This window comes from Cuculus canorus, chromosome 3, assembly GCF_017976375.1.
Source record: "Cuculus canorus isolate bCucCan1 chromosome 3, bCucCan1.pri, whole genome shotgun sequence".
Lineage (NCBI taxonomy): Eukaryota > Metazoa > Chordata > Aves > Cuculiformes > Cuculidae > Cuculus > Cuculus canorus.
Window position 1 is genome coordinate 62,839,090 of NC_071403.1, and position 27,532 is coordinate 62,866,621.

Below are 27,532 nucleotides of genomic sequence, written 5' to 3' on the forward strand. Positions count from 1 at the left end.
CTTTTCACATAATAAACTCACACAACGTTCTCTGTGCTCATACACAAAGCCTGTCTGTACACAGTATCATTAATAACGAAGTAATTCAGGGATACATATTCTTCAGCATATTAAACCTGAATTTTCATTTCATTATTAATTACAACTACGATAACATAAAGTTAAAGCAAAAATTTATCAGTAGTAAGATAAAATTACTTGTTGATATAGTAAAGGTAGCCTGCTTACAACGTAAATGAATGGAGCAACAGGGGAAGGGATTAAATAAAACAAGGCTATTTGGAACATAAATCTATTTTTTGACACAACCTTTCAGGTTAAATGCAATATGAAGTTTATTTGCAGAGCTATAAACCTGATTACTAAAATAACAGTTAATCTAGGATAAGCTATTTCAGAGTTAATGAGCTCCACCTTCAAACTTTATCCCTCTACTGCCTATCATTCATTGAAGGAAGCTTTCCATGAAGAACCAGCTATTACAATCTCCAAATGAAAGCCAAAGAAATAACAGCGTGTATCTTAACTACACCTTGGGAGCAGAGGCAACAACTCAGTTAACCTTTCAGGTCTGACCCAGAGCTATCCTGAGCAGCACCACATTAATCACATGTGAGCCCAACACCTACCAGAGAGGCTGCCATGGAAACTGCTGTCACACGCATGACCAGAAGGGCTAACCCAACAGTGTGACGGAAAACCACTCAAGGCAGTCCAACTGATCGCCTCTCAGAGTGCAACTGTGAGGCAGGTGATATTGCAGCAATCTCGACAACAGCTTTCAGTGAAGGAAACAGCTCAGTTTTCTTGTCTCTTAAAGCTATCTGTCGTTAACACGATACCTCCTTGAAGTATATTCTGCCCTCTCCCCTGCTGTAAAAAAGACTTCCATGACTCATTCTCTCCCACCAGCTATTCCAAGAGAAGTCCTGCTGAAAAGCATCTGGACTCCATTAGGAAGCACAGGAGGTGACAAGCAGAATGTTGCAACTGAGAGCTACTGTATGCACTGAAAAGAGTTAAATGTTACTGTATGGAATCTATTTAAAATCAAAGCACAGCCCTCCTAAAATTACACACATATTCTAAGCTTTCACTGCCAGGGAGAAATTCAAATAGTTACACTTAAAAATGAAATAAAAACTAAAAAGCATGGCACTAGAAGGTACCATATATGGAAATACACTGATTTCCAAATATATCAGTCAGTTTATACACAGCCTAACTAACAGTGATGTTTTATAAGTTTATTTGTAAAAAAAAAGTCTTTAATCAGATTAAAGGAAAACAAAATATTTTGTACTAAAAGACTACAAGCTCATTTTCAAAGGAAATCTATTGGCCAATTCTCTACTACCTACCATAGCAACAAAGAAAAAGTATTTGATTTTATTATCAAATACATTTACATCGAATGTAGAAAAGAAAACCTAGCAAAGCACTACTTCTCTCTTTGTACTTAATTGTATTTTCTTCCTTGATAAAAGCTGGTAGCTCAGAAAAATGACATTCAATAGCATATGAAAGAACCCTCAAAATTTTAGTTCAATAGTACTAAACTGAACTGGAATTAGGACAAGCAGCTCTGGAGCTACACTAAACTAAAGCCAAGTTAGCAATCAGTTTTTGTAAACAAACATTTACATATATAATATTTTGTTTGGCTATTATGATATATTCAAATTAGAAAAACATATTAAGTTTTAATAAAACACAGATTAATCCATCAACAATAAATTAAAAAAACCACAATTCCTTTGTTTGGTGTCTAGAAAACAAAACAAACTTTACAAAATTAAAATAAAGATTAAACTCTTACCAAAGCTGGAAATGACAGAGCTTTCTTTTTATCCACACTGAGACAGTCCACACACACGACTTTTCCTAGTAATTCATCACTTTGTTTCCTATCATCTTCATCTTCATCGCTGGAAGAGGATGAAGATTCTTCTTCAGGACTAAACAACAGAAAAACACTTAAAACTCAACTATTCAAATCTTGCCTATTATAATAACTGAAGACCCAAAGCTCTTTGTCAGAAAGACATGAATAATAGTGACTTGAATTGCCTATTACATGTTTTACGATAAAAATGAATAGAAGTATTTATAAGGATATTATAAGAACAACTCAAATATTACCAATGCAGAAATTAACATACACATGTAATATACACAAAAACCAAACAAACCACCACAATGCATCCACATGGAAGAACAGAAACACACTGTCAGGACATTTAGAACAAGAATTCTGCCCTAGTGAAGCACTGCTCAGAAATACTGTCGCAGTTCTGGACCAACAATAAGCTAAACTATTTTGGTTTTGCTCTTAATTTCCCTACACTTTTATTTTAACAGCCATACAGAATAAAAGGTATTTTCGGAAGTTTCTGAAAAAGAAACATCAGCTATGAAGATGAATAGCCAAAAGAAAAACAAGTTCTGAAACAGTTCTTTAAAGACGTGCAGTGAAGCACTTCAGTAACTTTGAATTTCACATTGAATGAATGAAGTGTTGGAATGTACTAGATGGGGAAAGGTGCAAATACATTTTGATTAAAAATAGTTCTGGCTCATTATTTTGATTGTTCCAGTACAACGTTGCATCTGTTTTTAACCATATGAGGAATGTAAACGTACAAAACTACTCCAACAAAAGTTACCTGAAACTGATAAAAAATAATTAAAAATTAAAAATTCCCCAGTACTCCTGGCTCTGTCTAGATATTTTTTTACTGGTAAATTTGAAAGTTAATGCTTAGAAAATACACAGCTTTTTCAACAAATGCAACAAGCAGAATTTTAAAAGCCATTGTCCGCTACTTTTGAGTACAAAGTTCAACAGTAACAAAAGAATCATAGTTAGCATTTATGTAACAGAAGGCAATGGGGGGGTCTTACAGTCTAAGGCAAATTACTATGTTTCATTTTCCCCACCCTAATTTTATGTCAGGGTTTGCAGTGCTGAAAAAACACTCGTTTTTTTCCCCCTGAACGTCCTTTTTTAAGGTAATGATCTCTCTTAAAACAGCACAGTCTTTCAGGTGGTTTTCTGTGGTTTGCAAAACTCTTGTGGGGAGAGAAAGACGTCAAGGACTAGAAAGAAAAGCCAGGACTATTTTAGAGAGGCTACAATCTAGTACCAGTATCTGAGCAAATTTGTCTTTTTATTTAATTCAGTCAGTCTCTTTAACTTATAATTAATAATTAGTGTGCCGTTCCTGTCCTGTACAGTTCAACAAACAGAGAAAACCACAACCCAGTAACAGACACCACAGATGCTGCAATCACATTCTCTGTGGCATATGCCAGCTTCTTCCATCTTTCTCCATCAATACATCACAAATTAGTAAATCAGTAATTGAGTAAATTTATAGTGCCTCTGTATATACAGGGTAATATTTATTCCAAGCTGTCAAAAAGACAGAGAATGAAAAGGTAGTCCAAGCATGAAAACTTGCTTCCCACCCCAGCCACTATCACTTCAAAACTTTAAAAACAGAACCAAACCCCGAAAACATCCTCTCCAAACCACAAAAAATCCTGACCCACAAATAACAACGGTAAGTGGAGAATTTAACACTGTTTTTTCAATATCACACCTACCAAGTATTTTGGCACCTAGGAAATCCAGACACTACTCTCGAGCTTTGTTTTTCTATCAATAAGCTTTGCTGCAAACCATAACACCGTTCACTTACTTCTAAAAGTCCTTCAAAGACCTTACGATGAGAAACCAAAGATTTACAAGAGGATTTTAGGACCTTCTACAAAGACTTTGCATCAGCTGGACAAAGACTGCATTGTAATGGTTTCAGTTTTGAGCTGAACACATTCTTAATGCTAATATTCTAATACAGAGGAGTTTCTGAATACAGTTTAACAGCACATCTCCACTTTCTTTATTATTCACTTAAACAAAGTTAAGTAACAGAAACAAGAATAAAAACCCTTGCCTATACCCAGCACTATTTTAGATACCTATTACATGAAGACTTGTAATTTCTGCATGCAACAATACACATAAAACTGACTTTCAATCTTTGCACTAAGCAACACTTTTCATATAGCTTCCCATTTTCTGAATAAGAGAAGCCTGAACATACAACTAATAAAACTCCACACACATTGAAAGCTTCAGAATTAAATACAGATAGCACTGATATAAAGAAGTTAAACTTACATATGATTGGATCTCCTTCCCCTGTTTGTTTTCTTTCCTATAACAGGAGTCCCAAAGTGTTCAGGATTAGTGAGTGGAAGCTGATCTAACGTCTGTTGAAATGAAAAAAATACATATACAACACATAAAAAATTTGGCATAAATTATTCTCTAGAAGTTTGTATAATCTGGTTAAAGTAATTCTCATCAATAGAGAGACTCTCATTACAAAGGAAATACATGGGTACAGCAGAGACGTCACTGCTTTAATTTTAAAAGGTTATGGGTTTCATTTGGGTTTTTTTTGCACAACACTTTCTCCCTCTTCTCTGAATAATTAACTTTCGTTCAACACACAGCGATAATTTTTCCCACAGTCCTGCCTTTGGACTATTCAAAGACTTAATTTTCTGCATCAGGTATTCTGCTGATCTGGGATACTCCATCTCTACAGGATGGACTTTCTGCTTGTGCCATCATCAAGCTAAACATCCAACCATCTACTTGTAAATGAGCAAAGGTCCCCTATGAAAGGAAACTGCAAGATAACTCAGCACACATGACAAGTTAACTGTATTTTTTGATAGTAATTCATAATTTGATATGGGAGAGAAAGATTCTAAAGCAAGTTTAGGTACGTTTCTGTATTGATAACTGAGAGGGTGCTAATTGGTGCTATATTAGCATCAAATCAAAAAGAGGAGAGCAAGAACAAACTTTCTCCATTCATGGAGAATGCTAAAGTATCAATAGAAGGACTTCAGGGACATGCAGCATTGTGTGGCACAAGCAATTGTGTAGCACTGGTCTAATTGTAAAAGAAACTGGAGACAAAATATTCCTTGCTGAGTAGCTATGCAAACATGAAGTAATTACTAGAAGGGCACAACATGTATTTCATTGAGAGCTTGTAACTAAGAATTGCATATTAGTGACTTTTGGCAAGACATCAAAAGCTATGACAATAAGAATTGCGATAAAATAAGAAGTAGGAGTTCACCTGAAGGTAAGGTTACTCAGAATCTGAAGAAATAATCTGAAATTACTAGTTCAGCCAAATGAGTCGCAAACCAATCAATATATATAGACTAGAATTTTCAACCTGCTTACTATAAAGTAGTACTTCTGAAACCATGTTAAATGTTAATTAAGCCCTCTTCTTTGCATATGTTTAATCCTGCATCAGGATTCTAAAAGGTATGCAAACCTTCACAAGAATGCAGTAAGAAGGCAACAAGCTCAGCCGACTACAACAACAAGGCATATTTATGTAGATCAAAAACCTCCTGTCTTCAGTAGCCTTCTAATAAGCTAATACGTTTACATAAATCTGCCCATCAGTCCAGACAGTCTTGCATAATGAGAACATATAACCTTCATTCTGAATTTTCAACTATTTGAAATTCGCTACAAATGTCTGCGCACTTCAATATGCAAGTCACCTTTAAGACATTAACCAGCTTCAAAATACTAATAACTGCCTTCAAATTAACAGGTAACAGCAACTTATCACTTCCCTTTTAGAAGAAAAAGTACTGGTCTTTCAAACTTATCAGCCACTACATATTAGACTTGATCTACCCAAAATCCAGAACTTAATTATGTCCAAAGATGCACATTCACTTTTTCATGTACCATATTTTGATTTTTTCCCAATGAATACTTACAGATACTTTTTCTTATATAAAGCAAGGTAGTTGTGTGATCACAGTTTTTTGTGTGGTCTACAATCCATGAACCATTAATAATATAAAAATGAAAAATATGAAATGCTGGTTTTGTTTCTTAACTTACTCAGTTTGGTGAAATCTAATCCTATTTCTCCATATAAAAAAGAATAAGCCAGACCCTGAGGACTTCATTTAATATAATCCCCATTTTGAGTAGCATGGATGTACATAACATACTGAAGACTGAGGTACTAAAACATCACTTTTATTTTTTTCTAAATAGAAAGTTGTCATAAAAATTGTTCAATTACCTCGCTTTCAGCAAAATGTCTTTCTCCTTTTAAACACAGGGAAGAGCGTCTAAGAGTCTTCTCATCGCCATCGTCAAATACTGTCACCAGGTAGGAAATGAGGCAAGGGGGGAAAAATATTATTACTTTTTAACAATCAGGATATCAGCAAGTGATTCACTTGTGTGTTGGAAAGAGTGAGATATAGATATTCCTGTATACACAAAGCTGTATCTGGATACTGCAGAGACAGTTCAAAAAAGCTTCTGTCTCATCAAAGCTACCTGTGCTTGTGTATGTTTAGTGATAGCTTAAGCAATCAGTAGTTGAGCAGATAAGTCTTGGATCAGAACACAAAATTAAAAATCAACACAGGCTACAATTGAAAAACTACTCTCAAAACCCTTTCAATCTTTTCAGAACTTTAATACATAACCATAACTCCCATAAGACCTAAATGGAAGCCATGCTTACTATGAAGAACCAGAAATGGCTATTTTGAGAAAAAAAATTAGCCTAATGTTACATGACATTTCAACATATTTCTCTACTGACTTCTCTCAACTGCACTATCAGCCTATGGAAGATGACAATTGTCAAAATGCACACAGTTATCAAAACCAGCCATAGCAAGAGAACTATAGAGCTCCTGGTTTCCAGACCTTCTGCTGCCTTTGCTATCACCAGGTCAACTGGAAACAAGCTCATGATACAGTTGGCTTCAGCTACATACATCCTTTCGAATCCTGAAACACACTGCACACATTCAAGGTGGGATCTTCAGAAGCTGATAAACTGGTCATACAAAAAGTTTTTGCCAAGTCTTCTACAGATACTTAATGGATGACAACTGGGTGACAAGTTCTAACTCTTGGGCTACGATTGCACTGACTGTTCAGCCAGTGAGACAAGAATCAACCACCTCTCCCCTCCTCAATGGTGATAACAATTCTATTCTTGTCCCCACACTGCAGTGACCTTGACAACTTCTGTGGGCATGGAAACACCACCTAGATTAGACTAAAATATTACGTTTAAAGTTTCAGCAATTTCTTAACATGACTATTTCATTCAAATCTTTTCTCCTGTCCACCAACAGTACTGCTGAGCTGGATTCTGTCAGTGTAATTAAAATTCAATCACGTGGTAGAAAACTAAAAGTATGTCGACACTTTCACAAACAAAAGTCAAAATAACAGTGTTTGGAAAATGGCTGTCAGCTAGCAAAGGATGCCCAGCAAGATTATAAAGATCAATTTTCAGCCATGTCTCCCTTTCAGATAGTGGGTGCTGTACTCTATTTTCAACATATACTAACACAAATAAAAACATACAAAATGTAACAAGATACATGAAAATTCTCGACTATTATTTATTTGATATGAAAGTAGCTTTTACCTAGTTCTGAGAATTTTTTACGCCTATACAAAATTCAGAACTGTTGACAAACATCCCATTGCGACCATCACCCCGCAGTGTGCGTTTTATACCACAGTAATTGCCGAGTACTGTTTAGTGACAAAACACCAGACAGAGGTGCACAAGTCCTGCTTCAAAATTCATTGAAAAGTTTCAAGGGCAGAACCACAGAAGGAAACAGAGATTCAGAGCTGCATCTCAAATGGTCAACCTATAATAAAGACTTTCCCTTGGTTAAGTGAAGTTGAAAGCAGCAGGTTCCTAATTCAGTTTATGTTAATTAATGCAACAGCCTCCTTACATAATGAGAGGTTAAAGAAAAAAAAATAACCTATCCACTTCAAGGGATAAGGTGACTACAACAGAAATAAACCTATTCGGAGCTAAGTAGGTAGCCACATTATATATCCTATGTGGTAATCTGCTTGTGGACTCTTCCCTGCCAGAAGGATTCTTAATCTCGTTCCGTAACATCAATACATTTCAAAGGAAAAGCTTCACCTCCCTGAACGATACACGTGTGTAATGCACACAACATTCTAGTCTAATGAAACATCCTCAAAACAATCTACTGAGCAGACACAGAGGAGCGTAATGCATTTAAAAACACCTATTCTGAAACCATATAGAAAAGGGGAAAAAAAAGGCGACTTAATGCAAATAAAGCTACTCTGAATGCTGAGAAAAACCACTGTAATGACAAAAAAAAGAGTACAGGAGGGGATCATACTACTTTTGATCACGCACAATTCTGCATGTTAACTAAAGCAAGCAATCCTATTATTTTTTTCCTCGTAGTAAACTCGGAGATAAATGTTAAGAACATCAGACTTTCTAGGGACACATTTATAGGAATGACAAAACAGTACCTAGTTACTAGGACTGGAATACCTTGAGCTTTTTGAGGCATTTTTATAGGATAGGCAAATAAAGTAAGGACACTTCATGTATTTATATAACTGTGCCATACTAATTTTAAAAGGCTATACTAGTTGGGGGTTTTGATTTAACTCCTACCTTCTTTAGTCAGCAAAGTAGTAGCACCAAAAAAGACAAATAAACTGATGTACAACTGCTACTCCTTACGAATAGAAGACATACAAGGATGCTCTTAAAGCAACCTTGCCCATGCTTTAGTGCTAGAGTTCTCAAGCACCCCCAAAATGGTTTTTCCTCTGAATTCTACATCCAGCTGCTGCATTGGCATAAATGGTCTTACATAACTTCTGGAAAAGTACACTTCAGATCTATTTGTTCCTTTGCAAAGTTTTTGACCACATCACAGTAATTTTATTTACATAATCATTAACTACACAAATAATTAGATGCTTTGCAAGTGCTAGGACAATATTAGGTAACTGCTAGTTAAGACATATTCTAATTCTGAAATCTGGTAAATGGCATCTCTACCTTGAACTAGGACTTTCATTCAGACCTGCAAAGTCATCGCTATCCGTAAAGATAATTTCAGTTTCTTTCCACTCAGCCTCGTTACAAAGATTATTCTAATCATCCACTGCTAGAGTCACTTCTCTCTCAAAGTACATTACACAGCCAGCAGCTGTGCTACTTTTACTGATTCGGCAAGGTCAAGATGCATTTGTCTCCTTTTATCTAGAAAATATGGGTTTCAGTTTCAATTCTTCCATCTGCTCTTCCTATTTCTCAAGTTCATGATCTACTTTGACTTTCAGACTGCAACTCCACGACATCTACCTTCAAAATGTAATATACCTTATTCTTCTTGCTGCACTGCTAACCTCACACCTTCTCAGAAGCATAAACATATACACTACAGTTCTAATACTAAACATACTATTTTGTTCTTAAAAACTCTCATATCTGATCCACTTCCAAGCTAATTACCAAAACACTATCGATAATGTTAATTCTTGGTTTTATACCTCATGTTTCATCCCATCCTAATCTGGCCTCTCCTTTAATCACACATCCTACTTCTCCAATAAGAAAACAGATACATTTTCTGTAACATTTACCTGGAAGATGTTATCTAAACTTACAGCTCCATTCTTTTCTAGAAGCATATGACCAGAGAAAGTTAGTCCTTCCCTTGCTGTTCCACATCACTTCATCAATAACAATCCTTAATATCTCAAAACATCTAAGCCTTGCTAAGGATCTTTTAAGACCTGATCTTTAAGATCTATGTCTTCCAGTTACCTGCCAAGGAGAGGAATATGTAGTTTTTCAAGAATCAATATTTCCTGTAGTATCTTTAAGACCATCAGTGCACAGATGGAATATGTTATCATTCTACAGTCGACCAGTTCTTCCTAAAACAGACTCATCTACTCCTATGTAGCTATATTTGCTTGTGGGCATGTAGATACATCATCTGAAGTCTGAAATGTCGTATTTGACATCAGGGAAAAAAAAAAAAACATGAAGGCACTTTTTACAAAACGAGCTATGCCCGTTTTTACAGCAGCCATAATCATGGCTAAGTCTGAGAGCAGGGAAAAATAACCACTGCAACTTGAGTTTTAGAAGCACTTCTTTTTCTTTTTTTAATGAGGTATGACAGCATATCTTGTTTCAGAATATATAAAAATAGTATATTTAATATCTAAGAAGCAGTTTCAGAGCAATTCATTAGGTCTTTATTTGGGTCCAAGTTTCACATTGTGAGGGGTACAATTTCCCCTTAAAAAAAAAAGAACATGATAAGAAGTTCAGATGTTTTGGGGTTGTGGATTTTTTTTAAATTTTTTATTTGTTTGCTTGTTTTACACAAACTTGGAATACCTAAGCATCTCAAAAAAAATCCCTCTCACCATGCTTAAGGTATGTCCAGCCAACAGGCTTATTTTCAAGTCATTAATTTTATTCAAATACAAAACTATTTCTCTTACCTACAGTGTACCAGCTTGCATCTGTCAGCTTGTTGATAACGGCTTCCTGGTATGTTCCATCTGGATTCTTCACTTCCACAACAGTTCCTACCTAAAATACAAAAGCCACTTAGCACTGGAGAGGTTCTAAAACAGACAATGAAGTTAACATTTTTGTATTTAGCAAACAGACTTAATTTCTGACTGATTTTTATGTTAAATACACCATACTTTTCATACCATACTTTTCCAGTTTCCCTTGAATACATTTGTACCCTTCACAACTTCATTCTTTCATTCCTCTAAAATGAGCCAACTGAGCTGATTATTTCCTGCCAGCAGGTGGGGAACAAGAACCAATTTGAGTGATGTCATTCTCTTGTATAAGAGCTTGCCCATCAAATCCTCCAGCTGAGTTTTCCAAAGCAACAGTGACTAAAAATCAGCACCAGCCAAAACTTCTCCTAGCTTTAAGACCAAAAAGAACAAAGGTGCTTGCATCAGCCTGTATGCTGCATCCTCTTTAACTACAAAAGAAAAAGTTAATGTGAAGAGTACACTAAATCTAACTTCGCAGCATTACTTCTTATGCTTTGTGATCCTATCCAGCCTGTGTAATAAATTGAATTTTCTACTTTCAACTCATACTGAATATACACATTTGTGTCAAATACTAAAAAATAATGCTTTTCAAAGAGTTAGCAAAACATAAAAAAGAAATTATTACCTTTAAAGGACCCTTTATGTGGTCATCCTGCACTTCCACTGTTGAAGAATCATGTCTAAAAGTTACCTAAAAAATATAATTCAACTGACAATCACTTGATACAATTGAGCAGCAGAAGCACATGCAGATGTCAATAGCTTTTCTTTTATTCATCTCTTACAGTTAGTCACCGTAATCATTCCATTTGCTGAAAAACGCGTTTCATCCATGTATTTCAGAAATATGAGGAACTAGTTTCTTAGTTGTCAAAACTTTAATTTTTAGCTTTCAGAACAGAACCATCACCTCTAAAGGAACTGACAAACAACGGTTTACCAACAATATTTAATAGCTCAAAACTATCCCTGCAGTTCTCTTAATGATCTGAATTGTACTGTTCTAAATCACACCATGAAGGGAGAGTTTCAAGAATTGTGAGCATAACCATTTTCTAAAAAGCATTTATATTTCAGTGCTCTGAAATTAAACAGTTTTAGCACCTATATTTAATCCAGTATCATTGCTTACTGAAGTGCATTTCTCTCGCCCACAGTTGAAAGATTCACACAAAAGTAAAGGACACTGCTGTCAACTAAACAAAGTGGACAACCCAAATAGCCTTTCAGTTAACGTCAGCTTAGCCTACATGCTGCTAGTTAACTGGAAATAAATGTACAGATGTCTAACTTTTCAGTCTATCAAAACTGGAACAAGTGAATCCCGTAAGTATTGCCAAGGTATTTTTCCATGTCATTGGGTGGGTCTTTAAGACTACACATGCTGTACTCAAACAAAAAAAATCTGGAAATTCAAATTTACAATTAAGTTACCTGTATCAGACACTACAGATAATCACTATTCATTTCACTCAAAATTAACTTGGTCACACTGAAAGTAACAGGATCCTCCAATCAATTACACCTGATGTTTTTAATTCCCATTCTGCTTCTAAAATTCAGGGAAACTGAGAAAACTCTGGTGCTACATTTGATGTACATACTGACGTCTCATTAATACACATAAAAATGATGTTCTAGTGTTCACTAGAACACAAGTACTTGGTGCAAGTGTATGATGTCTTATTTATTACTCACAATAAGTAAGCATAATATGAGATTCAGTTGTTTAATAGTAACTCAACTACAGCAAGCCTACATTAAATCTGAGGACTTGGGTCACAAGCGTACCCAGGGTTATGTTCTCACTATGGTTGAGAGTTTCACCATAGCATGCAGCAACAGCAAATCTTCCTTCAGAACAGCAGCACTCTCTAACACCAGTTCTCCTACTTAGTCTCTTCAGGAGGAGAGTTTAAGGAGTTTTGTAAACCTTGAAAAGGAGCCAACAACTGAGAACAGCACCTACAACCAAGCAGAAAGAGAGCCTACCTTGACTGGCTGATTAGAAAACAAATGCACCAAAATGCTTTACTGCCTGCCAGGTGTTACTTCATGCAACAGGCATCTTGTCCATCCTCTGTCAGAACCACAGCAATACACACTGCCATCAAAGTATGCTTTTTCTAGAGCTGCATTACCCTGCCTACTGATGGCAAGTACTTTCTATCTACCAGACAGACAAAATCATACCTTGTAAACTGAAAGCCGGACAAAAGATTCAGGCTAGGAATTAAACAAGCAAAGACCACCCTTCTGAACCTCAGCCTGATAGAGACAGGTATATTCCTCTCTTTTGGGGGATTTATCTAGAAATCAAAAGTTCAGTTCAGATACAAGTTATCTGAAACCCATGGCCACTATTGCCTCATCTGAAATATCCAGTACATCAATTCTGATTTAGAGGCATCTGGTTTTATTTACTTTCTGTAATCATCTTAAACGTATTTTACAGCAAAAAGAAAATCTGTTCAAAACCATCAGCCAGTCACAATGCACTATGATGAAAGGTAAACAAAGCAAACTGCTATCATGTATTCCAGAATGGTTTTTCTTTTTAAAGATGCCTTGGAGATTTTACTCTTTTTGGGGAGAATTTTTACACCAAGTTTTTGCTTCTTGAGATCTGAATAGCTACTAAAAAAAAAAAAACTGGTTACAAACTGAAATACCTGAACTCCAAATTCAATGTGAAACCACTGGCCTTTCTTGAAGCTGAGAAAAGTGATGCCAATATTTGCTAGTGTGAGTTTTAATTCCTATGGTACTTGTCATCATGAATCCTTTCTGTTTCAAGCAAAATACTTAGACATTCAGCACGTCATCAACCCGTTTTGATTCGTGTGGAATTTCTTTTTTCTTCACCACCCTAGAAAGATAGTTCTGGTAGGCTTCATACAGCAGATGCTTCACTAGCTTCTGTTTAATAAAGACCTGCACAGAAAAGTTTCCTCTGAAATTTCTATAAGGGGTGCCCCAATATAGATGGGCTTGGGTGATGGTGTTGAGTGTTTTAGGAGACACTGTCAAAATAAGCTGGATTAAACAGACCTCTAAGCAAAGCTGTGACAGATCCTGTGAAGGTGGACTGCCACTCTACGTCTTGCCTTTTAGTCAAATTTGTACTGTCATAAACACTTCTCATAAGTCTGGGTAAATCTAAAGTTTTACTGCTTTCTATCACAAAATATGTAATGCAGTTACAATGCCAATGTCAAACACGATGTACAGAACCTGCCTGACTGCTCAATTATGAAACACAGTGCTATTGATACTGAAATGATAAATACTTAACACTCGCATTAAATTTTGAATGAAGTTATTAAACGAGTGATGCAAACGTCACTATGAAGGTATCCCTCAAAATATTCTAGGAATCAGAATCCTACAGAATAAGAAAGCATGTAGGAGATACAACTAGATGTATTTTACTTGCCTGAAGACTACATATTCCATATTGAAAAAGTTTTGTTGCCATCCTCCTTTCTCAACAGAATATCTAACTTAAACGAGAGCTTCAAACTAAAATTGATGTCACGAAGTTAATTCACTTTCCTTTCCCTCTAGTGGCTCTAGGAGACTAGGGCATAAAATACATCAGGGCTAGAAGAAACTGTTAAACATGTAGAAAATAAATGCAGCAAGTAGACTACTAAAATCCCAAACAAAGTACACCTGATAATAAGAATTAAGAATCTTGGTTAGAGCTAATAGTGGGGAAAGTCTGCATGTGCCAGAAAGAGCCAAAAAGGTTCTTAAGGAAAATCAACGGGTCACTGTTCAGGAACATACATTCCTGGTAGAAGGCAGACAACGTAAAAAGATCGTTTCTGCACACGCAGACCCAAACCCCCCCCAACTACAAATGACATTACTGTACAAAGCAACACAGCACCAGGGCTTAACTGCCCTAAGCTATACAGTAAAAGCAAAAATACACACACACAAACCTGAACCCACCAGTCTTTAGATACAGCCTCCACAAACAACTTTCAGTAAAAATTCTATTCCATTTTGTTTCAAGATCTTTCTGCAAAACACTGCAGTGACAAAACTGCAAGTAATAAATCTGTGAGAAAGATACTCATCAGCAAAAAACAATCTTAAATGCAAGTGACCATCTAAGAAGGTAGGCCGAGAACCGTTTAAATAGCTGAAAAAAGTTAAGATTTCATTGATCTAGGCACACCATTCCTGTATTTAAAATATTGATACTTAACAGCTTAAATACCAATACTTAATCACTTAAACTAAAATTTTAAGACTTAAAACTTAGTCTTACTCAATGGTAAACTGAATTACTATGCTGTAAAGCACAGATGAGCTGATACTGTTAGGAGTTATGACTAATGAAATGAAAAGACCACTAATTTGCCCTGCTTTTTTAAAGATGTCAGATTTAAGACTATCGCCTTCTGCTTATAATTTACAGTAATTACAAGTAAGTGACAATACCTACAGTCCTTGGAGATAGCCTGCTCTCTTCCTCATACATAATATAAGCAAAAATCAGCCACAGCATAAGGGCAGGTTCAAGCAATGCATGACATCATTTATAACAGAGGCGCTTCTATAACAGGTTATCATCACTCACAATTCACACATTTCCACTTATATTTTCAGTACATATAAGAAAAACATTCTGACATTGGAACTCTGTTGCAAAGAAACAACCTAATCTCTTTTTCTTAAGTGCTTTTGATCCTTTGCTCTGTTGTATTTCTGTACAAGGTTAAGAGCTAGAGCAGCAAAATAATACCTGCTCCCAGATTAGAAGTTTTTAGGGCAACATTATCCAAACAAAAATAAGGCCATTGTGCAGTGTAGACTTGCTATATAATAAAAACAAGCACAAACACTGTTCTCTTTATTTCTAGAAATGATACTCTAAATTTCCAAGGGTTGTTAAAAGGTATCTCCTGTATTCCCTCTCCACAATTTTTATTTGTGCTGCATGCAGCTTATATTGATTCAGTGAGTCATTAACTAGTCATCATAAAGATTAGGTGAGATCCCTTGCAAGCTATTTTGTAGGACTCAATATGCCAAGTCTTTGTTAGAAGCCAGCAGGGTTTCATCTTATTCCTGAAGCGTTATCTAGTTGCCACTGCTAAAAGGCCACGAAGTAAAGAAACACATTAAGCCTACTTTGAGAAGTTTTAGCTATTTTTTCGTAACATTCTCCCATACTAAAGCCTACAGTTGTCATATTTTCATCTACTATGTTAAGGTCAGCCTAGGGCACTGAAGTCCACAAACATGAGGGAAGCAGACAACGAAACAGTGAAAGAAACAGAATTTACTTAATTGCATGGGGGTGGGGGGGACACCTCTCCTCCCAACAAAAATAAGCCTACTGTAATTTCAAAGATTGCATTGCCAGCTTCCAACGAAAGGAGAGCCTCTTAGCTGTCTTAAGACTATGAAAAAGTTTCATGCTGTGTTATTTTGAACACTAATGACATTTTTCCCAAAAAAAAAGTGTTTGCAGGAAAACCACATACCTTGACTTTGACAAGTCTTTTTGCTGTCTTGATCTTGGCTTCACAGAAGGCTCCTCTGTATTTTGCACTCACATCAGTGCCCACTGTGAGATAGGGAGGTTCATCAATGGCCTGGAACAGAAAGACAAACAAACATTTATTTTAATTACTGACCACTGGCAATATTGCTGTCACTGTCTCTAGCTTTTGTGGACAGAGCATTACAAAACAGCCCCATAAAACTTAACTCGACAGCGTATGTAAACCACAGCAGCAGAAACTCAGAACACAACACTGAACTGATACAATGATTACTATAAATATAGAATTGATATCACAGTTGTCTGCAACAAGCACCAGTAAGCCTCCAACCCCTGCACCATCTGAAGACACAGCGGATGGCCAGTTCTGCTGCAGTGGTGAAGGCCAACCAAGTATTTTACCTTCTCCTTGAAATGCCTCAAGACCTGATGAGTCTCATGAAGACAAAGGTGTTTATTTTCCTCAAATAATAAAGGTTCATTTTTCTTTAGTAAGTAGAACAACTTGCAAGAGGAGATTTTGCTTTTTTCACTTTTGAGTAAGTTACATAGGTCGGCAATTACCAAGAGAGCAGCCTGAGGGGCAGAGTATAGTAGGACAACTGCACAATGAAGGTGAAGGACCCAGAAAAAAGACAAGGTTCTCCAACAAGCAACAGAGGAACAGGTGACGACCAAACAGCGGAACGAGAAATAAGAGGGAAATAAATGGTTTTGGGGGCAGGAGGAGAACATGGGTCCAATCAGTATGCTGAGTAAGCTCATGAATGCTGAAGAAGGTCCATATTCTCTCACCCAACCTCTTCCAGTGTAATCTTGGGGAGGATATTCTAGATACTGAACCACCTTACTACCATTTCACAGAATGTGAGTCACAAGGGTGAAGGCAGAGGGTGACAAGGACAGGAGTGAGGTGCATTTCCAAGAGCTGCAAGCATGCAGCCCCAAACAAGAGCTGTGAAGAAAGACTTAAGCCCTTGTCTAAGCCCACATCACGTGATTGCACCACTACATATCCAAACACAGCTTACAAAAAACAACTCGGGCACATCCAGGCTCTCTGCAGGAAAAATAGAGAGATAAATCTCCTTCACAGGTCTCAGAGCTACTATTTGATACTGAGGTTCTTGAAACTCAGCATCAGGTAAGTCCCACCGACTGTTACCAGCTCCAATACATCAGAAGCAAAGGCACGCAAGTATGTATGGACTCAAATGCTTCAATGCACGATTTCTCAGAAATTTAAGTTCTACAAAACTTGAAATTTGGAAACATGAGATGCCACAGTACTAACTCTGTATGAATTACATTTTTGCCTCTGTTCAATTCTACTTCTCATTTTCAGGTAACAATATAATTCAGAATACCAGGAAACTGTTATCAATATGCACCTGTTAAGATCATCAGAAACATGAATGCTCTAATGAATCTCTCCCTTTTTCTTTTTTTTTTTCCTTCTTTTTTATATATGGTGCGTGACTACAGGCAGAGTAGTAGGATATACTACTACCAGGATAGTACTGAACACACAAACACCTATTTGTTCATATTCCAGACGATAACAATGAAACTCATCTGAAATTAAGGAGGTATCTGTTAAAGAGTGCTGGGATTCTAAAATTCACTCTCATTGCTTGTCTAAGTGTAAATATAGTTGCCTTCAGGGCAGGCTGCAATGCTTTTCTCTTACTGCACTTGTAAGGATGCTGAAACAGGGACTTAGATGGTGATGAACTTATTTTTGCCTAGCATTGTCAGCAGAGCGTATTAAGCAGTGGCTGCTTCAAACAATGTAAACCTGCACAGAGAAAAGCAGCAACGAATTCTCTCGCAGTTGGCAAAGCTCTAAGAGGGGAGCAGCCCTCCTGCTCCCCCCCTACACTTTAGTGAAGCAACTCAGCACTACAACGTTGATAGTCTTTCATGCCAAACTCAAAAGTGCAGAGTATTGACATTACTTTTAACAAGACAGGCAGATGACAGATGGGTCCACAAAGAAGCGCATAACTAGAATTCTCCTATAAGCAAACACTTCAAGAGCTGGCTGTGTCAGTATCAGTCTACATGTCACACAATCAAACAGATTATCTCAAAGACCAACTCATAATGTTAACTTACAGAAAATAACACTTTTTCTTCACTGCTTCTGAACATTAACTTAAAAAGGGGTCTATAGTACTGGGAACCAAGGCAATCCGAAGCTCTGGTCTTTCACTGTTTGGAAGTTTATGGCAGAACAGGCAAGTCAACAATCAAACTTAAAAATGTGATTTTAAAATCTCGATAAGAGTATAATCACAAATATCAGTGTTCACTCTATCACTGCGCTACTTTGCTTTTAAAAGCTTATTCCAAAAAGAATGCTAACTTGAAGAATACCTCTAAGAACTGATTTCTATTCCTACCACAGAAGTTAATTTCAATCTCTAGCCTCAATCTCAAGAAGTAACTTATGCAATAACTAACTCTCTTCACTGGAATTAGTTAATATTTACCATTGTAAAGAGAGTAATTTCAAATAGCAAACTCATGGACCATTTGCTTACCATTGTAGGTATGTTGACCAAAAATACAGTACTGGAATGGCTTTTAAGAGGAAAAGTTATACTGATGAAATGTGTTTCTTGTAACAACCATTATGAATTTTAAAATAACCATGTGAAATCTTCAGTGCATACGTATAGGATTTCTATTTCTGTATTATTATGTATATTATTCCACTGAAACACAAATTAGATGGACTTTTTTCTCCCAAATCACTCAACTGAAATTTTCAAAATAGCTCCTTCGTTCTGACTGATGGCATCAGTTGAAAGGGATAAATGCAAACAACTAGCAAAATATGATCTATCATACAGATAGCAAACTAGAGGAGTAAACTGTAATGATCGAATTCTGGCATTCATTTCAGATAATCCTTACCACAACTTTGTCATTTTCACCAACTCTAAATGAGTCACCCGTTTGCAAGCAGATTTCATTCAACTCCACCAAAATTACATGTAGATTAAATGTAAGTATACAGCTATTTTCATCTGTTATTCCTTCTCTGCTTTGCGTATACATCATTTAATAGACAACCTTACTCTCAGAGTGAATGTATCTTTGCCTATTTAATTTTGACCCACTTTAGCAGGATTTGGTTTTATTCTTTCTTTGCTTTTCAGTGCAGGTTATCAGAAGAAAATAGTACGTTAAAAATGCAGCTAAAATCTGAGAACATGATTCAGCAATCTCGGAAAAGGCATCACAAGCATATTGAAACGATCTGAACAAGAAGCACAGCAATAGCGTTTAAGGGAAAGGTGGAGCAATAGCACTGGGCTACCCTACAACAGAAAGTTCTAAGCTTCGCACAATCATTGAAGACTTCATTTTGAGACAACTCCACTATTCTCATATGCCACTGCCTCCAAATCTCTGGGTCGCTGTCTCAGCACTCATTTTATTTTAAAACACATGGTAAACTGAATTTGCATTTACATTTCATATCTCAACATAACCTTTGCACGTCATAGCTTGTAGACAAGAATCATCATTTCGGCAGCCTATCAACAAAGCCATCAATAAACTTTTGCTCAGCAGAACAACTGAAAGGTACACTGAACACCCACCATCACTTATTTAGGAGACCATGAACTTCTTTCATTCAGAGCAGTTTCAATACACACCCCAGATTTCCTCTTTCTCAATGTTTCAATGTTTCTGTGGCTCTATACTTTCTTGATACATCTTTCAGTTCACACAGGGGGGAAGAAAAAAGGCAAAAGCAAGCCAGTGGCAGTCTCTAGATTTGCCTTCTTTTTTAAACTGTTGCCAGAAGCCTGGTATTTAAGATCCTCATGGAAACCATCCCCCAAGCAGCCGCTTACATGCAGGATCCTGTTTTGTTTGTGCTAATCACTGAGGCCAGGCTATCAGAAGGGGAGCAGGCTCTGTGCACCATGGACATCCTTCTCCAAATGGAAACTGATGGAGGGCTCTGTCAGAGGCCTTACTCCCTGGGGAGAGTGGGGCCACAGCCAGGCTGGAGGCACAGAAGGGCTGTTCTGGACAGAGAATGGGGCGAGCCCCCCCATACAAGTAGTCACTATTACAAAAAGTAGAATATCTTTTATTTAAGCTCAAGTAGAGTTAAGTTATCTAAGTAATTGTATTATTTGAAAGTTAGAATGTCCCTCCGAGAGCCTGTTTTATTTAAGACAGTACTTTTCCAGCTGCTGTTCATTCTCTGGAGATGATAATACCTTGTGTTCAGTGTGATCTGTGCTGAACAGATATGTCTACTGTGACCACCTCTGTTTGCAACCTCTCCCCATCTCTAATGCAAGGCGAGGTAGAGCTGGAGCCGGCTTTAAGCTAGTAAACTTCACTGTTGTGAAGTTCATAACAACACTAAAATCAATCTGAAAGTAATAAAATATGCGTAGGATTTCCGGAAAAATTGATCCAGGTGCATGTGAGTGAGAAATCCATCCTTTCCCAGCTTCTGCGCACATTGATGGCAATCGCTCCCTCCTGCTACCCACCCCTGATGAAGGATGCTGCTTTCTGAAACTCCAAATCGAGCCTCGGAGAGCTCATTTACCGGCACTCTCGGCCCCAGCTCCCCGGCACCGCCTGCTGGAGGCCGGTGCGGCTGCGGGGCGAGCGGAGCGGGCGATGCGGGCTCTCGGCGGGCGCTTTAAGGGGAGGCGCCGCGCCCGGGAAGCTGCCAGAAGTTTCTGGCTCCGGATCCAGCGCTCCCCGCGGGCGCCCGGCAGATTAAGCGCAGATCGCTTCTAAACTAAATTTGTCCCCTTAAGGCGATTGCCGGGCAAAGCCGCACGCAGGGCTGCCCTGGAGCCGCGCCCGGCACAGAGCCTCCAGCCACAGCCGAAACCTGCCGCAGCGACCCCCGCGCTCTTCCGAGAGCGAGGGAACAGAAAGGAAAGGGCTGCCTGCAGTTCTGCACTTTCCATTAAGAAAGGCAAATTCGTGGGCAACCCCAGTCATAGAATAGCTGGGAAGGAAGAGACCTTAAAGATCATCCAGTTCCAACACCCCTGACATGGGCAGGGACATCCCACTAGATCAGGCTGCCCAAGGCTCCCCATCCAAGCTGGCCTCCAGGGGTGGGGCATCCACAGCTTCCCTGGGCAACCTATGCCAGTGCCTCACCACCCTCATTTTGAAGAAATTCCTCATGTCTGGTCTAAACCTGCCACTCTCAGTTTATACCCATAGCCCCCAGTCCTATCACTACAAGCCTTTGTGACAGGCCCTCTCCAGCTTTCCTGCAGCCCCTTCAGGTACTGGAAGGTCGCTATAAGATCTCACAGCCTTCTCTTCTCCAGCCTGAACAAGCCCAACTCTCTCAGCCTGTCCTCGTGTGGGAGGTGCTCCAGCCCTCTGATCATCCTTGCAGCCCTCCTCTGCACCAGTTCCAACAGCTCCATATCCTTCTTACGTTGACGAACTAGAATACTCCAGATGGAGTCTCACAAGAGAGGAATAAAGAGAGGAATAAAGGGGCAGAATCCTGTCCTTCTCTGCAGGGCTGCTCTCAATTACATCATCCCCCATCCTGTACTGAAACCGGGGATTGCCCAGACCCAGGTGTAGGACCTTGCACTTGACTTTGTTGAACCTCATGAGGTTCCCACAGGCCCACTTCTCCAGCCTGCCCAGGTCCCTCTGAATGATATCGTGTCCTTCTGGTGTGGCAACTGCACCACTCAGCTTGGTGTCATCAGTCCTACTACTACTGCTTAATTTTCTTTCACTAATGGCAATGGGATGCATAGATTTGATACAAGTAGTATTTACTACTACAAATATTTTTGAATACTTTGTGGAATATTTTGATTGAAGCTAAAGTAGAGTTAAGTTTCATCTAAGCAACTGTGTTTTTTTTCAAGTTACACAGAATGTCCCTCTGACAGCACGTTTTCTCTCTCTGACAGCATGTTTTCTTTACTATCTCAACTCACAACTGCTGTGTACAGACAGGGTTTCCTTTATGCAGCCAAAAAGCTGGTTTACCGCTCAAAGAAGGAGCGGTCTCCAGGTGACTGGTCACTGATTGCCACCAATTCAGTGGCTGGATTTTCCTTGGCAGGCAAAGCAAGCGGCTGGCAGGGTTCCGCTACAGCCTTTGAGCTGATTATACTTGGAAGAAATGATAAATGGCTAGATGCCCACATCATAAAACAAGCTGCACATCTTCTGAATTTCGACATTTACATTGGTATTAATAGTTCTTGTCTTCCAAGTGCGAGGGAGGAAACACACAGACCTCTCCAGCACACTTTAGAATAAACATTGTAATGTTTCCATCTGAAATCGTAGCATCACGCTTTTACATACCTTTTAAGGATGTTTAAGAGGTCCATTTTTCAGTTTTTCTAGACATTTAGACATTTTCCATCTACGTGGGATGAAATCATCCTCACACCTCCTCTTTCAACTGTGCTGCATTACTATATTCAATTTCCTTTGTAAAGTCTGTCATGCCGTACCGCAGCTGATAAAATTGCTTTATGTTGCCCTTTGCGTATGAGCATGCCTAATAAAGTGTGTGAATATATTTCTATCTCCTAATCTGTATTCCTCTGCACCACACACAGGATGTTCCAAGTAAACCACATGAAAACAAGATTAAGCATTCAATCTAGGAACACAGCAGAGATGCTCAGTAGGAAAGCCTGCAGGACTGCTTTCAGATTAATATGCAAAGAAAAAAGTGGGGCTGCACCTTCCTTTTGTCTCTCATATATACAAAGTTTGAAAAGCCAGGAATTCCGCTTGCATTAAACATTCAAAATTCAGTGTTTATCTACTCTACAAGACTCTTTATTTGAGAGACTAGTGAAACGTTTTCAAGAAGCCCCCCAAAAGCCACCTCAATACCACAACTACTGAAAAGGAAGTATGGTTTTAGTTTTAAATGGAAATTTAACATCTGTTTATTTTCAATACCCAAGGTTCAGAAAAAGCTTATTAAAGATACAAGACCCTCTCCCACACACACACTACCAGGCATTCAATTTAATTCTTGAGTTTAAAAAAAGAAACATCATAAGGCTCAACATTTATTTTTTTTCATTCATATTAAACAAGGGGAACAGTGGCAAAACTTGCTTCTACCACCTACAGTAATTTGAAGTTATCTTTCCAAAAGGGAGTGTTTTCTCATGGTTTCAACATCTGTAATTTTAAGATGGAAGCTCCCACTTTGCAAGCGGAATCATAAGATACATACTTGACTGTTAGAGTTACAGTCATCCTCAGTCCCACAAATTAGTGGGAAAAACCACCAATAATACTCCACCACTAAAACCCAAAACCCAGCCAGATCCTGTAGTCTTCTAAGGAAAGGCAAAAGTTTCATACAGTCAGTAACTTAAACTCCCATTTCATTCTAAAGTGTCAGCAGCCAACCCAAAACCATTCAGCAGGGTTTCGGAAACTTTTCGGGCAACGAAGGCTTGAAAAGACTCAGTTTTCAAAAATGGCATTATGTTTTGGAAAAAAAGTAAATTCAGCATCTCCTAGACAAGTTCTGAAGAACTGTTTTCATGAAAACAGGTGAAAGAAAACAAACAAAAAAGATTAAAAAACCTTCTCTCCAGTTACTTAGATATTTAATTGAAATAAAGATTGTTACCTTAAACACTTTCAAACTGCAGTAAGATCAAACGAATAGCAGGGATCTTCCCAGACACTGCAGAATCAGTCTCTTAATAAACAAAATTACAGAGTGTATCTAAGAGTGTAAGATTTTGTCTACAGCTCAAGCTGCTGTGGTTAGGAGACTACAGTAATAGCAGACACCTTCAAAAACTAAATATTACTATAGCACATTTAACTTAGTTTGGCAGATAATAATATACATGTAGTTGATTTCAAATACATTCCTTATGTATTACATTTTCAGAGTGACAATCAGGAGAAATTTCTAAAGCCTTTCTACAAACTTTGTTACTGAGGCATCATGTAACCCCTCAGAGAGAAATGCAACATTAGAAACAAAGACTGAAGCCCAGAAGATAAAAAACTCCTTTAAAAAAGTAAATCCATTGCCCTATCTTCCAGCTCCCAGAAAAAAAAGAACACTGCAACAGGAGGAATTTTTCCTGGAAACATGAAGGGCAGTGATGTTTTTTTATATGAAAAGGCTATTACATGAAAGCCCAAGAGCAAAAGTGTGCTTTGGGCAAATTTTCTTATGGCTGAAAAATCAGATTTTGGCTTATTTCTTTTGTTTTAATACAGCTGCACATTTCAGAGAAAGGCAAAACTAATAATACTGAAACTTCAGAAGGGAAGTGGTTTAACGTAATCAACATTTTTCCTCACAAATAAAAATTACAGTAGGAACATCATGATCAAACTGAACATTTTAAAATAAAAAGTGAGAGAGCCTTCTTGTAATAAAGCCTATTTCAAGTTTCAATTTAAAATCTACATAAAATTTCAAATAACACCTCACCAGTCTCTCTTGCGCTTTCTCTCTCTCTCTCTCTCTCTCTCTCTCTTCCCCCCACCAGTCCAAAGGTGGAAGTTACCAGAACCTAGTGGACAGATGTATGGAAGCAGTGAACCAACTTCTGACAGCTTTAGTCATCTCTACAGGTGCAAAGGGGATCTTTTCTTTATTACAAAAGATTCAGTTAGACCAGTTCAGTGCTTTGCTTATTTAAAGTTCTTAAGGACTTCAAAAGGTGCAAAAGCCGATTTTCCTCTCCGAGTTAAAAATGAGCTAGGTGGAAAGGATTTACAGGTTTTTAAGACCATGAAGGACCAAGTGACCCAAAACAAGAGGTTCAATTCAGTAACCACAAGTAATACTACCTTTATTTAATGTACCTGTTTTAAGTGCAAAATGGATTTTCATTACTTTTACTTGTCTGTGTAAAGTTGAATTTTTATACAACCAGTAACCCATTACTTTTATTTAATTTTTGGTTTTGGAACTATGCTAAATTGATGGATACAGAATTATAAAAATATTTCAATCCTACTTTACTCAGAAAATGAGAAAGATTTCAAAGAAAGAGATTTAAAAGTCAGTCAATCCAAATAATTGTCAAAAAACGACTCAATTCTCCATCAGAAGTTTGCTGAGTAGTGTCATTTCCAAACATGCAAACTGTAATTACTTCATTTCCTACTCAAAACAGCAAATCCTGAAAGGCTACTATGCTTAAAAAAATACAGCATTCAGATTTGGTTTTTTCTTACCACACTGAATAGAAAACACTGAATTCTGTTCCTAATTTGGTTGCAGATTTCCTGCAGAATGATGCGACCAACCGGCACATAGCAACTTTCAAGTCTATAGAATGGGGCTAATGCAGATCTTACGCTAAGGCGAGTGGTTATTTGATGTTTCTCTAGCACTTTAAGACCTAAAGGACAGCAATATGTATTCTTTCTATCAGAATAGCATTATCATGCTATAAAATGTTTTTTTTTCCCATCCATCAGTCCAGAACCACTGATTAGTCTCTCTAAAAATAATGCAGTTCTTTACAGTTCCTTCCGTAGGTCACTTCTCTTGTTCTGTATTGCTGAAAGCCCACGTGAAGGACAGATATTCTGAATGCTTCCTCCTGCTTTTTATCCCTATGAATATAAAATATTTTCTTAATTCAAACATTGCCATGGCTACTGCAATTTTTCTGTAAGGTTTAACCAAATATTCAAACTGTTTAGCTTTACGGTTTAGTACCTGATACAGTTTGCACATGGTGCAAACTTCATTAATTTTTGTCAATCTTTTTTTTTGTATGTTCCAAGTAAAGGCTGAATATTAAGTTTCTACACATTTACAGATAAAAGAAAGTAATACTTAATTTGAAATAAGGAGCTTCTCAATGAAGACTTTCGTTTTGGTGTTTTTTGTTACAGATATTTGAAAGGCTTTTTTCAGATTTCATGTGTTTGTGCAAGAACCAAAATGTGTTCAAGTCCAAAGAATTTTAAGTCAAAAAAAGGGAAGCCATCAATAATGTGCTTTTTAGAAGGGAAAATAACTTAGTAAGAAGGATGTCCTTGACACTTGTTTTGCACTTGAAAATAAATTAGATTAAATCTTTGTCTTAGTAAACACTTTTTTTTTTTTTTTTTTAAACTAAAAGCTTCAGGTAATGCTTAGGAACATTATTTAAATTACTAGGTCTGGACAACTTGCCTTAGTTATGAAAATGTGCCACAATTCTGTCTAGAGATGCTTACACCATGAAAAACTTCGTATGTTTCAAAGGACTGAAAAGAATGATATGATAATGATATGCTTGTGTTCCAAATGGATTGGAACAGATTATTTGATAGTTTAATCAAACAAACCAGTCCAGGCTGTTTCTGAGCAATATAATGAACTTACTAATAAAGGACTACGTGAAGTCTGAAAAATCAACAATGAATTCTCAAGAGAAAAGAAATCCCACCGTTTCTAAACAATTTGATAATTCTTTGGCAACATTTCTAGTCCTAGTCAAAGATAATGTAATGATTGTTTTCTTTTTAATAAGTTAGTTCTAAAAAAACCCAGTGCAACAGTACACAGAACAGAAAAATTTATATATGCTGAAAGAATCATTTGTATTCTACAGCAAATCTCTTCTAGATAACTAATAAAAATACTGTTGTTTTGGTTGACAGAAGAAGTTAACAATATTTTTAGATACTAAAACTGATAGCAAGAACAGGAACAGTGAGCAGTAATTAAAACCAGATCATTACCCAAGAATGCTGGGGGGGAGGTTTCACTGAAATTGTAGCATACTAAGATTTTTTATTATAATCTATTTATAAAAACTATTTTCTATTGTGTAAACTTCAGAAACAAATTCACACCAAGCTGAAAAACTGAACCTTAAAACAAAACTGAAACCAAAACCAACCATAAACCATGACTGCCTTTTCTACAATAACAAGAAAACTTCTTGCCTTGGTTTATTTCCATACTTAGTACAACACTTTCTAAACTAATTATGGTGAAGGAAAAGGGGAAAGGATTTTATTCCTAGACTAGAAGAGAAAGGGGAAGCTGAAGGGATGACCTACTAATTCAGCATGCCCTCAGCAGAATAAGATTTATCAAACATTGACCCAAGTCAATTCACTAATTACAACTATGATGTTCTTACTCTTTTACAGTTTAAATATATATTGATAAAATTATATTCTGAAATTCTAAGTACTTTAAGATGCTACCCTGTCTATTTGTATGAAATCATGACTGTAGCTGATCTGTATTTTAATATGAAGGACTTTTTTAATATACACATTAAAAATAGAATAACACATGAAATTACATAATTAATCTGGTTAAAAAAAAAATCATGCATAGCCTTTGGATTTGCTTTTTGCCACTGTTGCTAACTAGAGGAACAATGGGGAAGTACCAAAAGTAATGAATGTCAAAGCTACATGCAACTGTCAACCAATATGAAACAAAAAAATGTAAATACAAACCAAAGTAAAAATAAAGCATTTTTCTTATTGACTAGGAATCAACCCCA

At 37.2% G+C, this 27,532-nt stretch overlaps 1 protein-coding gene across 2 annotated transcripts in view; it reads right to left on the reverse strand.

The window, feature by feature from the left end:
• The window catches only part of ARID4B (AT-rich interaction domain 4B), a 94,723-nt gene that overhangs the window by 44,730 nt on the left and 22,461 nt on the right, over positions 1-27,532 (reverse strand). The window contains exons 3-8 of one of the 2 annotated variants that reach the window (XM_054062574.1): positions 16,003-16,113; positions 11,124-11,189; positions 10,418-10,508; positions 6,147-6,226; positions 4,187-4,278; positions 1,820-1,958 (exon numbers count right to left, since the gene is read on the reverse strand). In XM_054062574.1, coding sequence (XP_053918549.1) covers positions 1,820-1,958; positions 4,187-4,278; positions 6,147-6,226; positions 10,418-10,508; positions 11,124-11,189; positions 16,003-16,113 — 579 coding nt within the window. The remainder of the gene's footprint in view (positions 1-1,819; positions 1,959-4,186; positions 4,279-6,146; positions 6,227-10,417; positions 10,509-11,123; positions 11,190-16,002; positions 16,114-27,532) is intronic. The other variant, XM_054062573.1, reaches the window with a different exon arrangement.